Below are 15,250 nucleotides of genomic sequence, written 5' to 3' on the forward strand. Positions count from 1 at the left end.
AAATATAGTAATTTACTGATGTGGAAAATAAGAAATTTACTCTTACTTTTACTTAAAGTACATTTAAAAGCATTTACTTTTGGATACTTAAGTACCTTTAAAAGCAAGTACTTTTCTACTCTTACTCGAGTATTATTTTGACTGAGCTACTTTTACTTGTAACGGAGTACATTTTGACCACTAGTATTTGTACTCTTACTCAAGTACTGGGGTCGAGTACTCTGTCCACCTCTGTTTCTCTCTTTCTTTCTATCTTTTGATGAATCCAATTCAGATCTGAAGTGGGTGCTAGAGGAATGATTGAAAGCTCAGCTAAAATGTCAGCAGTGTTACTTCAACAGAAAGCAGCGACTGTGTAGTAAACTCTTAACCTTCATCACTTAAAACTCTTCAATATTGTCACGTTGACCTGATTATGACGGTCAGTAACACCAGTTGTGGTTTAGATCTGTCCGTCAATTAGAGCTGTTTCATAAACCACATCAGGAGAAATGACTCGCTCTCTCACATCTCTTCATAGACAATGATATTGATGCCAGCGTTATCTTTTCAGGCACATTTTTTCTGCTCACTGACATTACTTTGAACCAAGGAGGGTTGTTTGTGTGTCACTTTATGTGTCTACCATGAATTTCCTCCTGAGCTCCTGGAACCACAGCAGTGAGTTTGTGTGTGTCTGCATAAAGCAGGTCAGGAGGAGGACAGGAAACCACTGGTCACTTGTGTGACTGCAGTGTGAGTCTTTGTGGACACAAACACAAAAGAACAGGAACAGTTGTGCTGCTATACCCAAGTGTGTTTATCTTTGAATCCTCACCATGTCCTATTATACTCTTGTTTTGTTAGTCCTTACTCTTCCTTTTCTTCTCCCCCTGTACTCTTTATGTTTTTAGTTTAAAATGTACATCCATATTCACAGGAAGACATGCAGACTTGATAGCTTCACAGGATTTCGAAGAATGCGCGTTTAGTTGCTGAAGAGTGTGCTACTTTTTACGGTGCCAGCTGGTTTCGTATGTAGAACCTGTGTTGGTCTCAGCAGCTTTATGGGAGAGCAGGCGAAGTCGTTTTCTTTGGAGGAGGAAGCCGTGTTGTCCTGATCCTGATCTCAGAGCAGGACCCAGCTGCAGTCTGAAAAGTGCTGCGGTGCAGGGAGATGCAGAGAGTAAGAGAGGGGCAGAGTGCAAAAGAAGGTGACAGATGGATGCGATGCTGCGGAAAGGAAGGAGAGGACAGGAGAGAAACAAACTAGCCGAGTGCCAGGACTCATAAATCAGTAGCAGCACAAATAAAATACGCATAAACCGGCCCGGGGCCAGTAGGATGAATCATAATGAAAACAGAAAAGTTTTAAGGGACGGAGATATGAGACAAAAATATCTGGGATTGGGATTCAGTATAAAGTGAGATTTTACTGTTATATTGTGAAACACCTCATGATAAAGGCACGTTAGAAGGTTTGTACTTACAAGCTCAAGGCTGCAAGTGCATCACAGACTTTTGGAAACCCTGGCCTTTCAGCTTGCACATCTGAGTCCTTGAGTGTAGTCCAGGTCCTGCCGGTGATTGTCCATTTCCTCTGAACGGGTAAAACTCAATAAAGAAGCAGAATCTGAATTGCCTCAGGTTTATGGAGAATGAAAACTGAGCGTAGGGAAGGTAAGAATGGTGCAGTGTTGAATGACTTGCATCACAGGTGAAGCGTCTGGAGCCGTGCGGCCGTGCAGCCATTTGGGCCTGTGGAAAAATTGGACTGGTGCAATTTACATGTGCGCTCAGGTTCACGGGCACCTGGATGTCTGTCTCTTTGTGTTTACTGGCAGAGTACAGTAATGTCTAAAGTACTCCTGGTCCCAGGGGACCACAGGATTGACAGAGAGCTCCACAATGGAGGGGCTTTAACAAGTGTACTCATGTGGGCTCATCACTCACGTATTAGGTGATCAATACGGAAAAATTGGATGAGAATTCCTCTGCTAAGCCATCGGTCTACAGTCTTCACCCCCACAGTGGGGCCAAGCCATCTTGCTCCTATTTTTTCTTTCTTTAATATTGTATTGAAAACTGCAAGACTTTATATTTTTGATTCAGTCGGCTTCAAATTTGTATAAAAGTCACAGAAGAACCAAGCTTCAAATGTTTTCCCTTAACACAGATGAGGAAGCTGCGTTAGTGATACTCATCAGATAATTCATTCGTCTGTAATTGATTGAACTTTGGTGGCGATGGTTCACTGTAAACCACATTAAAAACATGGACAGTAATACTGTTGAGCTCAATGTTTCTGTTACAATCTTCACAAAACAAGTCAGAAGCCAATCTGATGCAGTTTAATGGGATTAATTACTTCAGTCCATTTTCATGCAAACATCTGCTTACTTGCCTTTTAATCTTGATGTTCCTAATTTTTGTATGTATGTGTGTGTGTGTGTGTGTGTGTGTGTGTGTGTGTGTGTGTGTGTGTGTGTGTGTGTGTGTGTTTTTAGTGTTTTGATTAACTCAGGCTTCTTGGCTTAAAAAAACGTATTTGATACTTTCTCCAAATTTCTATAAATTTATGACAAATGCTGACCTAAAGCAAACAGTTGTTTGTTACCTTGAAATGATTAAAACTGGAAGTCAGATCAGATATAATGCAGTAAAGCAGTTTCTTGTGGGTCCAAATTCTGCAATACAATATGAATACTAATATTGCAACATGATCCTGCTCTTTTATGTTGCCCTAATGATACGATCAGATTTCTGTTGAGTGAGCCACATAAAGGGGAAAATCTGGAACTACTTTACAGCAGATACTCACTTTGGCTCTAAAGTTACGTAGTGCAGCACTTTTGGACGAGGCTCCCGTCTGAGCAGGCGCTGAGCCTTTCAGACAGCGAGTGGGCGACCAGTGAAAGCCCAGTGTTAGCAGGGATCAGAGCCAGCTTAATGCAGTCCCGTATCTGTGCGCCTTCAACTGTTAATTACGCTAACTACCTAGACAATAGTCAAGCGCTGCATTAACAAATTCAGCTGGGGAAATGTTTTTCTCAGCAGCACCATTACAGAGATGAATGTCATCAGACGCTCTCACCGTGCAGCAGGAGAGGGACAGAGTGGGAGGAATATTTTTCTCAATTTCCTTGTATAACAATATCAACCCCGCTTATCTTGCAGCGTGTGGGGAGAGTGGAGGCATGTTTCCCTGAAGGGAGGTTCATCATCTCCCTCTGTGTCATTTTTTTTGCTGTTATTGTGAAGAAAGATGTTACAGGAGTCTCTGCAGAGGCTTCTGAGAAGGAACTGAGAATACAGACGTTAAACTTTCGAAAGATAATGCAGTGTTGCCATGGTGACTGATGTCATGATTGTCATTATAAAGCCTGTTAATAATGAACACGCTGTGAATCGCAAAACGGTTAATTTGACAGAGTTGTTGCACGATTATGATGCAGTTTCTGTGGTGACATGTTTTTCCGTCTTTTTTTTCTTGTCTAGAAAGTGCTATAAATGGGTTTCTCCTTGCATTTTGACCCCTGCACACTAACCTGAGCAGGGAACTTTGGGAAACACAACCCTTTGGCTCTGGTCCTTGCTAGAGGTCAGAGAATCTGGGCTTGGAAAGGTGAACAGTATCAAATATGCTCAACGTCATTTTCACACCAGTTCTTCTTTCCTTCCGGTGACCCTCACCGGTGTGGGATGATTTGCTTTGCCTTTTTTTTTTTTTTTTTTTTTTTTTTAATGCAGGTTTTTGGTGGATAGTTGAGCCTCGGTGTGATTCTCACTCATCTATGTGTCATTTTATTCTCCTCCATCCCACCCAGCCTCCTAGGCTCATATCTCTTTACTGTGTCCATTCCTACAGGGGAGTTTAGGATTCGCAGGGTGGAGCATCAAGGGCACCACAATCTTTGAAAGAAGGAAATTCAAATTCATGAATGTGATTGGTTGTGTGATGGAAATGCACAGCACTGTCTGCGTGCCCATCCATGATCCATTTAAGTAAATGTAATTTACGCACCAGCATACATGTGATGTCAGGAAAACACCATCCGTTTCATGCTGTGGAGATTACATAAGTAATTTTAACTGACCAGCATCATGGCTACTACTGTATTTCAACTGAGTGTTTTAACACACTGTGTGTGTGTGTTGAAATGTTCAGTTCCTTTCATTATGAGCCTTGAGGAGGATTTTGAATTTACTACAGCTCAGAAAATGGGGCATGTTGTGTCTGCAGTCTGGGTCTTACTAATAGCAGCTGTGATAAAATCTCCCTCTGTGCTGCACATAATGAACCCTGCGTTTTGACCTTATAAACAAATTGTGCAAAGATATTCACATACTTCAGACTTTGTCTAAAGCACACTTCTTGGAACGGGAAACTGAGGCATTCATGTCTTGCAGTAACTTTGCTACATGTGTGGTTGAGAACCGGTAAAATAGCATCTGTATTTTAACAATAATAAGTCATGGCAATGAGTCTAAGAGAGATATAGAAAGAGAGAGGTTTGAAAATATATTACTGGGGTTTGAGGATGGATGGCAAACAAACACAATGGTACTGTGAACCATAAAACCCTGAAGAAGCTCCATTTGGATAGAAGGGATGAGGACGGAGGAAGGTCCAAGGAAAGGCACTAGAGATGGGGAGATGAGGCAGGATGGGAACTGGGGGAAATACAGGAAAAACAAACAGTTCGGAGCAAGGATCTCCCCCTCTGCAAAGGATTAAAGTGGATGTCCGGTCCTGGCTGAACCTCCAGCTCACTTCCCATGTCCTCTTGACATCACTCTGCGGCAGACAATCTACAAATGCTCTGGAGTATTTTTCACAACAAATCTTGTCCTTCTTACATCAAAGTGCAGTCATGTGACGATGCATACGGATGGACGTCTCGATGTTATAATGCAAAAAAGATGTCTGTTTTACAAAAGCAGAACATTGAGTCTTTTATGATGCTGCTGCACAGCTGTGTGCGTGCAGGAAGCCTCTTCGCTGCGTATGAACGCTCTCTGTTTTGATTTCTCTCTTTACTTTTCCTTTGTTTGTATTCACTTGTATTCTGCCTCAGCTCTTACAGACCTGCAACCCTGCCCTCACCTAATCACCAGTCAAGTATTATCTTGTAGTTAAACAAGATTCCGTTTTTTTGTACTTTTAGTGAATTCTCCAATTCATCCATTGACTCAGTTTTGAATGCAAAAAGCGTAATCTGCCCTGAAGCACATTTGACTGGAATCTAGCAGTTGTCTACCTCCACATTGATTTCTCTCTCTGTCTTTTCTCCAGATTCGTACTCGGCAGCAGGCAGCGAGGGCAGCATCTCCACCTCTGTGGCATCGCTGCCCCCGCAGGCATCAGGCAGCTCGGCCCCGAGCTCCCCGAGCTCCAGGCGCTCTGTGAGCACGCTAAAGAAGTGGCTCACAAACCCTGTCCGCAAACTCAGCGCTGGATCCGCTGCCAAAGGGGAGCGTCAGGTCCGAAAACTTGAGGGAAAGCCTCCTCCTCCTACATCCACCGGCCAGTGCCAAGATCTTGGCAGCCCACCAAGGCCTGACAATACATTCACCATTTTACCCGTCACCCACAGAGAAATGGTGAGAAGCACAAGTCAAAGCTGTTATCTAGAGTTTATTTTTTTTCCTTAATGGTGACTTACACTGATCAAATAAGACTTTGCATGCTGGCTTTGTGTCCATGTCCTATTTTGCACAGTTGAGGTAAACCACCTTATAAATATACTTGGAAACCAAATTTATATCCACATCAACTTCTAACAAGACCTCTGCATGAACTAGTTCTGAAATAAACATGCAAAATTTCTGTCTTACATAAACAGAAATTGCAGCCAACATCCTAAGCAACTATGGTTTGTTTACTTTGGGTAACTCAAGAATGTTAGCTGAGATGCAGGTTTGATGTTTCAAATACCATGCAAGGTGGAAGAGTTTCTATACAACAGCCACACTACTGACTAAGCTTATCTAATACCACAATTTTACATGACTTGTGTTCTCCTTTTTGTGATTCCTCTGTGTGACTGCATGGGTATGCTGCAGACATTGTGTGCTATGTTGATATTGTGTTATTCTGACACTGTGGACACGTGTTGCAGGAGTGGAAAGATGGTCTGGCGAGCCCCGAGGACCTGTCACCAGCCTCACTACAGCCACCCAGCCACATAACCGCCTCGCTGACTGGCTGCACAACACCGCCAAATACCCAGGTCTGCCAACATCAAATACTACAAATGCTTATATCCAAATGCTAAATCTATCCTACTTTGTCTTTCATCACATATTTACAAAACATAAAGAAACATCTGTAACTGACCCTAATACAGGCAATAATCTTCTAGGGGAGGTTGGGCAAGGCAAGGCAAGGCAAGGCAAGGCAAATTTATTTATATAGCACAATTCAACACAAGGTAATTCAAGGTGCTTTACATTGGCATTAAAAGGTTAGTATTTTTTATTTTTTATAGAATCTATTAAATAGCCCAATTGTGACTCAGACCATGAACATTAAACCCACCGCTCATTCATTTCTTCACCGTTTATCATGAATGTTCTCTGAGAGGAGAAGCAGTAATACTCTGTGATACTCAGCCTGTTGGGGAGGTGACATTGTTGCTCTTCCTCTTCTTGGCCCTCCAGCAAGATCTGGAAATGATTAACCTTTTTGTTGTTGAAGAAGCTCAGGGTTCAGGCAAAAATAAATGCACAGATGCACACAGGGAGGATTACCTGCTTTGTTTCACTGCATGCAGCATGAACATACACTATATATATATACTGTATATATATATATATATATATATATATATATATATATATATATATATATATATATATATATATATATATATATATATGTATGTATGTATGTATGTATGTTTATATACAAAAGCACAAGTTAAGGAGTGTAAAAGAATATAAGGTATCCTCAAAGGACAGCGATGCCCAGAGGACCAGAGAAAAGAGTTTGACAGCAACCTGTGTGATGCCTGACTCACATTTAATATCCTACAAGAGGACATACCGGGATTTAAAAGGAAAAAGCAAGAAATGGCAGATGTGTTGAAAGAAAAATGAGTGAAGCAGAGGTTTTTATTCGCTTGAGGCACGAGAGCATCTTGAGTTGTGTGTTCACTGGATCCCATTTTGCTGTGAAAAGCACGCTTGCCAGAAAGTCGTTCTCGCTTGAACTGCAGAAATATCTTTTTCATCAGAAGCGTGATGTCTGAGCATTGTAGACCATCTTTTGTTTGTGACTCAACACCTGAATGCTTAAATCCTAATTTCAGTCTCAACAGCACATTGAAAGGCTGGAATACGATTACGTCAGAGGGATGAGGTCAGTACTTTGGTGTTTTTACTGCAAGTCTTTGAAAGGAGAGCTAAACCTAGACAAAGGAGGAGGAGTAGAGCGATTGAATCATAGATAATTTTTTTCATTCACTGGCTACACTTATCTACCCCTCCTTAGCCAGCAGGTGTTGTGCCATGTGCATTGTTATGTTTCATACCATGGCACAGCTCAGTCTTTTGAATGATGTGGAGTTTTCAGAATTCTTTTAATTTTCTCTGTGCCATTTTATCCTTAACAAAGATGAAGTTAAACTACTAAAGAAAAGAAAAAAAAAACATAGTGGGCAATACTAAGTACCTCCATGTTTCAGTAGCTTGTAGATCATTTCCTTTAAGACTTTACCTGTTTCTTGTTGTGTTGTTTTTGACATAGCTCTCTTAAAATCCGACAACAGCATTTTGATAAATTTGAGATCCTGACTCTGACTAGGCCATTCCAATACCATGATGTAACTGTCTTATTTATTTATTATCGACGTTTTGTAAACCTCAGTTGTGCATCCATGTTTTTTTAGACAGAAAAGACTTTCTTGTGCAACCACTTTCAAGAAGACCATCGTTGGTTAGTTGTGTTAACATGAAGTTGTAGCTTTTGTGTATTTTGTGTGTCTCGAAGCGTCCATTGCTAGGGAAATGGGCAGCTGTTTTGAATGATTTACACTTGTGAATAATATTTATTATTCCTGCAGAACTTTTCCACTGCTTATGTCCTTCCCTCTTGGCATTGTGTTAACACTGAATGCTCCAATCTGAGGTTATACTTGAAAAAACAAACCAACTACGAGGACTTTTCCATTCCACCAAAGATATACAATTTGGAAACTGACTTTGGAGAAAAATGTACAAAGTAAAAGTATGAAACATTTGCAAAAACATGTAAACACTTGACATATTTTTAATTATTTTATTTGCAAGTATCATACATTTTAAGTACTTTTAGATGAACTTTAAATCTTGAACCACCTTTGGTCGATACATTTTTGATCATTCACAGCAACTTCCCTCCAAGCTGATTTATTAGGACAGATCCTTGCAAAGCTTGCTCTGAAAACTGATGTCAGATTTTTGTCGTGGGCATCTGGGTATGAAAACAACCCTTACAACAGTGGGAGATGTAGATTTTTCCTGTGGGCTTCGCACATCTGGAAATGATCAGGCAGCGAGGGAGACCTGTCAGCCAGACCGGAGCACTCGTAGCGGGGCAAGACGAGCTGGAAGAGCATGGGTCATTATGGAGCCTCTCCGTCTCTTCCTGCACGTCTTTGCTTAGTTTTTTTCATGAGCAGTGACAGAATACAACATTCAACACCTGTTTATGCCAACAAATTTATCACAGAGATGACAGATGAACTAGCTGAATTAGAATAGAGAAGAAAAGGAGAAGTTCCTCTCCCTCTTCCCATGTGAATGTGTACCTATCTCTCCACCCATCTATTTATGTCTGTGTAAGACGACCATCTGAATAGGCAGTCAGAGGGATTAGGTGTGTGTCTGTGCAGTGTGCAGGTTTGTGTATGTGTTTAAAGTGTGCCTGAAGGGGACAACAGGATTTATGTGGAGACAGACAGCTGCCTTTATAAGTTTACTTAGTTAAGAAAGAGTGAAAAGGCGACAAACAGCTTGAAGAATATGAGAAAGAAGCTGATAAATAGACATAGTGTCATGGACATATAGATGTGAGTCATTTTATAACCACATATAAGGCCTACATGTGTAGAAATAAAGTCCAGCTCACACAAACATAAGAGCTGTGAGTATGTGAAGTGTGAATCAGTGGAGGTGGTTATGATTTTAGTCTTTGAACACTCTGCTCCAACGTGCACAATGACTTTGTGTTTGCCTTGGAGCCCCTCACAGGAAATGATATCAATTCTAGGAAAAAGCATGAAAAGGAGGTCATGTATACAACACATGAACACAATTGCTGAGGTTGCCGTAACCTTGCGTTTATCTGGTGTCCGGTGCAGTCACTAAGACAGCAGTTGCAGATTTTTTATTTTTATTTTTTTTAATAACTTTTTATTTCACAATAATTTTCACAATTCACATTTTCACATGCATGATTTCTATTATACCCACATTCCTATCCTCCCCATAATTACCCTAGGGGGAAAAAAAAACATACATTAAGGGAGAACAAAATTAAATAAATATTAATAAAAAAAATAAAAAATAAAAATAAAAATAAAAAAATATATAATGGCAGCAACAGCAATATCAAACTATATATATACTGTATATATACATATATACATACAAACACATACCTATAAGGCACAAGTTCGAAAAAAAATAAAGATGCTCATTCGTCCCCTTTGGAAAAATTATCCAGTTTTGAGAGTAATGGGAACCAAAATTCTTGAAAAATATGAGCACGGTTGTATTTTTCTAAAGTAAATTTTTCCAATGGTAAAAAAAACTATGTGATCATAATTAATATCCTGCTTTTTTTCCGGTCTAACTGAAGATCCAGTGTGTCATTTAATAAATACAAATTGGAACTTAAATCAAAATTAATTTCTAATACTGATTGTGTGAAGGAATGAATTGATTTCCAGAAACTTATTAAAAGATCACATTCCCAAAACATATGTACAAATGTTCCATCGAGTTTTTTGCATCTTGGACATTTTGAAGAGATATCGTTTGAAATTTTGTGCATTTTAATTGGAGTTAAATAAAGTTTGTGAATAAATTTAAAATTAGCCTCTTTAATTTTATTACTAGTAAAAGAAAAATGTATATTTTCACATATATTTAACCAAGTATTTTCTTCAAAGACCATCCCCAACTCCTTCTCCCATATCTTCACTAAAATTTGGAAAGATGACAAACCTCCTTGTGATAAAATATCATAAAATTCACTGATCTTTCCTTTAATTGTGTCTGAAGTTATAAGTTGCAGATTTTGATGTAGATGTTGCCTAGCTAGTGGCACAAAAGGGATTCCAAAAGAAGTGTGTGATGCATTTAGATGTGTGTTTGAATTTGGAGAAAAGTAATTCACTGATTTACACATCAGAGGCCACTGTGTCCAGTGTGCAGTTCCTTTAATATATACAGTACAGTACAACTCCATCAAGAGCGTTCAGTCTTGTCCTCTCCTGCTAATGTGGAGCCATTTGCTCTTTTACATTTTCGGTCTCTTTCTTTGTCTTTTATCGTGAGTTGCACCGCCTGAATCATTAACAGCACCAATCTCAATCTGATCTTTTTATCTTTCAATCTCTGTTCCTCATGGCCGCCTGCTCTCCCTGGTCACCTTGGCAACCTGCATCATTATCATTGTTCTCCTGAGTTTTATCTCCCTCTGCTTGTTTTATTCCAGGAACGATCACCATTACTGGCGCTGGACCTTTGATAAATAAATTCTCTCTCTGTCTCTCTCCTCCTCAGGACACTCAGTCCACCGATGTTCTGGCTGATGACAGTGCGTCCGTCTTGATGGACGACACCTCCAGCCAATGGTCAGCTGCGGCTGACACAGAGGAGGAAAGGAGCAGTGCCTTAGAGAAAAGCATGTACGTGTTTTATCAGTCCTTCGTTCATCTCTCAGGGCGGATTCTCATTGCAATATTGCTGTCATGCATTCTCATGATAAAAGCGGCCCAAGAAGTGGGCATTATGTTTGAGTGCAGCTGGCAGAGCGTCATCCGAAGAAAAATTAATCTCAACGGCTGTTGGACACGTCTTCTAGCTGGTGGTTGTACAGATTTAGAACGGTGTTTGCTTTGATGGTGGCAGCAAATTAGAAAAATGGGATCATCACTAAGATGGCTACAGCAAAGGTCTCAGCCTGGAAATCCATGCATATTTCAGTCTGGACCAAAGTCATGCACTGAACCTACATCCTGTCCTTACTTGTTAACCACTAACTTATTTTGAGGGTTCTTTTGCAGCGTTTGGTCACATCACATTAGGAAAAACAGCTGTAAACATAATAATTAATGGTCGCGGAGTTCCATCCAGCTGCTTTGTTTTCAGGAACTGCGGTTGTAAATTCTGGTTCCCAGAATATCAAAAAAGACAGTCTTACTGCAACTGCAAATGCTTTTCCTGCTACGTCTGTGGTTAAAAACGCTCATGAAGCGGGTCACTGCTCCAAAACAGAAAAGGGAAGCATTTTTTGAAATTTCTCTCATAATAATATGATAATTATACAGAAAGCTCACCTATTTTAGAATACACTTTTTCTAATTCTGCTGACTCTTTAGAGTAAATTACTAAAGTATTTGTGATTTATTGATTAATTTCAATCATTTTGTAATTATGGATGGATGAACCACCTAAACCACAATTAACCACAAAAAATATGAATTAGAAAAGCGTTAAAGACAAAATTGGGGGTTTCCAAATTCAATATGTAATAACCACTTTAAATTTCAAACATTATAATTTTTCTATGTATTGTTTAATAGATCAGGCATCAAGGGGATAAAGCTTTCTGAACACAGTTTGTATATGTTACTAAACTGGGCAAATTAGTGTGTGGTTGAACATCGTAAACAGCATCAGTGGGCGTGCACTTTTCTGTGGGTGATGCCCTATAAATGCACTGATCCGCAAACACACGCACCACCAGTTTATTTCAGTAATGGCCAAAGTCGTTGTGCAGATTAGTGTAGAAGTGCAAACAAACAGACTCACTCAAAATCAGGAACCTGTGGTTGACCGGTGACACAGGCACAGCTTGTTTCTCATTAAAGCGCGTATAAGCATGAACCTGATTACCTGTTAATGCATTTAAGATGCTATCCAAACAGATAAAAGACTGTTTTATCAAATCTTCTTTGATAAATACGCTTCATTACTCTCACAAGACCGCATGTCCAAATAACAATAATAAGGAAAAAGCTTTCAGAGTTACTAAGGAGCTAGATATCCTCACAGCTTACATCAGATCAGATAAATTGTTATAATTCCAAAAGAGGGAAGTATGTGAATATAAACCCATCTGTGAGTCACAGTGTCCATTTGGTCATAGTCCACTGCAAAACCATGGAGTACTTCAAGATGTGCCTCCTTTAGCCTAACTTCAAACTCACTGAATAGAAGAAAAGCCATAACATATGACCACCCTGGTGCCTTGGCACTGCACTTTTTTGAACAATACATTTACCAAGGTTGAAGCGGATAGCTGAGGTAGGTAAGTAAAGAATCCGACTGCTGGAGAATCCTCGATTTATTAGAGAGTTTCTTTCATTTTTGGAAAGACATTGTGTTAAAAAGTGTGGCATGTGTGAGCTGATGTACAGATATGGACCGATGATCAGAAAACACTAGGCCTCTGGATGTAATCGTAACACAAACTGCACCATTTATAATATCAAAAGCCACCAAAATTCCTGGAGATTTTCAGCCTCACAATCTCACTGTCCTATTCAGCTAATGCCACATGGTGACAGTTCTCTGCTCAGGTCATGTGGTCACCTTTGAGCCTTGCACTTGTCCTCTAAGAGGCCGCCAAAAACCACTGAAGAAATGCACCGAATAAAGAGATTTTGAGTTACTTCGGCTTTTCCAGATTATTTTTTCTTTTTCAAACTCCACAGGTTATTTTTATTTGTTTGATTTATTTATTCAGTAAAAGGCCACCATTCAAGTACTGTGTGTATTTCTTTTCCCTGTAACGTGCACCAAATCTTGTTTTACTTTCCATGGAAGTTTATATGAAATTTTAATCTGGTATTATTTCAATGCTGATAAATTATTAGGGTGTATGAATAAAGTGTTTTTGCATGTAAAATAAACTCAGTACCATAAATCCTAACACTAATCTTGTATGTCTTTGCAGGTATGTACTGAAGGAGCTTATTGAGACTGAGAACCACTATGTGGCAGACCTGGGGCTCATAGTTGAGGTAAACCTCACAGTCTGCCAGCTAAGAATTCCCAATCTGCACTGATGCAGTCACCCAGTCTGTCAGCGAAAGCGCCAAATCCTAATCATCACAATCCCCCCACTTTCCCTCACACTTTGGTCTGCTTCCATCCCATCGTTTCCAGCATAAAGCAGATTTTATGAATCATAAGCCTGAGGAGTATTATGTTGCAGGGCTATCCATCTCCGGGTGCCTTAAATAGATGCAGAGATTTTGATGCGGAGAGGAACTCTTCCCGTCTTAATAAAAGCTCAGTGTGGGATTGCTTGCTCTTCTGAGTAATAACTTAGCTATGTGGTGTTACTTGGATCATTTCTGGAAGCGTGAAAAGCCAGACAACATGCTTGGTGCTTATCTTGCAGGGCTACATGGCCACAGTGAACTGCAAAGGTGTACCAGAGGACATGAAGGGAAAAGACAAGATTGTTTTTGGGAACATTCATCAAATATTTGACTGGCATAAAGAGTAAGTTCCTTATTCTTAAACTATTTCTTGAAAATAAGAACAACTGCAAGAGTTTGAAATGCAGAGAATGGAAAGGCTATCAGAGCCTGCAGAGTAATGTGTTTGTATCTGAGCAGAGGAATGAAGGGACAAAAGTTCAGGAGGCAAATCTTAACTTCCGGTTTGGGGGATGATTGTGTTTTTTGGTGGTTGCGGGCGTGTGTGTGTGTGTGTGTGCGCATGTGTGCGTGTTTCCTCTCTTTAGCTACTTCCTGGGAGAGCTGGAGAAGTGTTTGGCAGAGCCAGAGAGGCTGGCTCAGCTCTTTATTAAACATGTGAGTACTGTGTAGACACACACACACACACACACACACACACACACACACACACACACACACACACACACACACACACACACACACACACACACACACACACACACACACACACACGCAGGTCAGTGGGAGGGTCTGTGTCTGCTTCCTTGAGCTGCATGGGGTGAGGTAAAAAAAAAAACTAAGAAAACACACACTGCTCCTGTTTATATACCATAACCCTTTCCTCTTCTTTCAGTTGCCAGCTTAGCTCCTTCCACTTCCCCGTCACTGATACTCACAAGCTTGTGTTTACAATGGCACACACTGATAACACACACGCATGCATGCACACACACACACACACACACACACACACACACACATATGACACTGGCTGATCTCACAGTCTGGGCCTGAATTCTCAGGAAGCTCCAGAGCAGGGAAAAAACAAACAAACAAACAAGAAAACAGCCAAAAATGACAACTAAAGTAAGAGACTGAAAAAACAAATTGTCAGCTTTGGCTCTTTGATGCGAAAGCTTTTTATTTTCCACCTTAAAGCCATGACCTACTCCTTCCTACTTGTCCTTGCTTATGAACTAAGCTAAAATATGTGCACAAAAAGATGGACTGTTGCCACATAGTATCAAACTAAATGTCCTTTTAAAATCATAACACGCCCACCTTTTTCAACCCATTAAACATCATGCATGCTCAATAATGGTAAAACTAAAGCATTTTTAAAACACCAAATCTTTATATGCAAATGTTCTCCTGTGCAAATGGCTTCATTTTGCATTAGGAGTGCAGGGAATAGGGATGTTGCACAATTATGTTTATGGTTAAGAGTAAAAAATGAATGGCTTTCCATGTACACATTAAATATTAATACAGAACATGGAAACACGCTGGCATTAAGTCGCCTGGAGGCTGTCCTTTGAAAATATCAGACAAAGTGAAACATACCATTTCACAATTTATGCTCCTTAATCATGACACTGCATCATTTTGGACGTGAGGACAAACGCATATATAATATCTTGTCCCATGATGAGGGGTTCAGTGTTCACTATATTGTTCTTGGAATAAAATATAGTACGAGTCGATGTCGGGTCACACAAGACCTATACAGGGAGCATAATTGAATTTATGTATATTGACCAAGTGGTGGCACATGATGGGTCATTTGACTTGCTCAGCTTTGCTTCTAGTTTGAAGGTGGTAAAGTAAAAAAGTTTCCTTTTTGCTAC

At 40.0% G+C, this 15,250-nt stretch overlaps 1 protein-coding gene across 6 annotated transcripts in view; it reads left to right on the forward strand.

The window, feature by feature from the left end:
• The window catches only part of arhgef25a (Rho guanine nucleotide exchange factor (GEF) 25a), a 64,690-nt gene that overhangs the window by 39,462 nt on the left and 9,978 nt on the right, over positions 1-15,250 (forward strand). For all 6 annotated transcript variants that reach the window (XM_061736152.1, XM_061736153.1, XM_061736154.1 and 3 more), the window contains 6 exons: positions 5,276-5,583; positions 6,102-6,212; positions 10,753-10,877; positions 13,151-13,217; positions 13,601-13,704; positions 13,949-14,018. In XM_061736152.1, coding sequence (XP_061592136.1) covers positions 5,276-5,583; positions 6,102-6,212; positions 10,753-10,877; positions 13,151-13,217; positions 13,601-13,704; positions 13,949-14,018 — 785 coding nt within the window. The remainder of the gene's footprint in view (positions 1-5,275; positions 5,584-6,101; positions 6,213-10,752; positions 10,878-13,150; positions 13,218-13,600; positions 13,705-13,948; positions 14,019-15,250) is intronic.

The sequence above is a fragment of the Cololabis saira genome, chromosome 12 (genome assembly GCF_033807715.1).
Source record: "Cololabis saira isolate AMF1-May2022 chromosome 12, fColSai1.1, whole genome shotgun sequence".
Classification (NCBI taxonomy): Eukaryota; Metazoa; Chordata; class Actinopteri; order Beloniformes; family Belonidae; genus Cololabis; species Cololabis saira.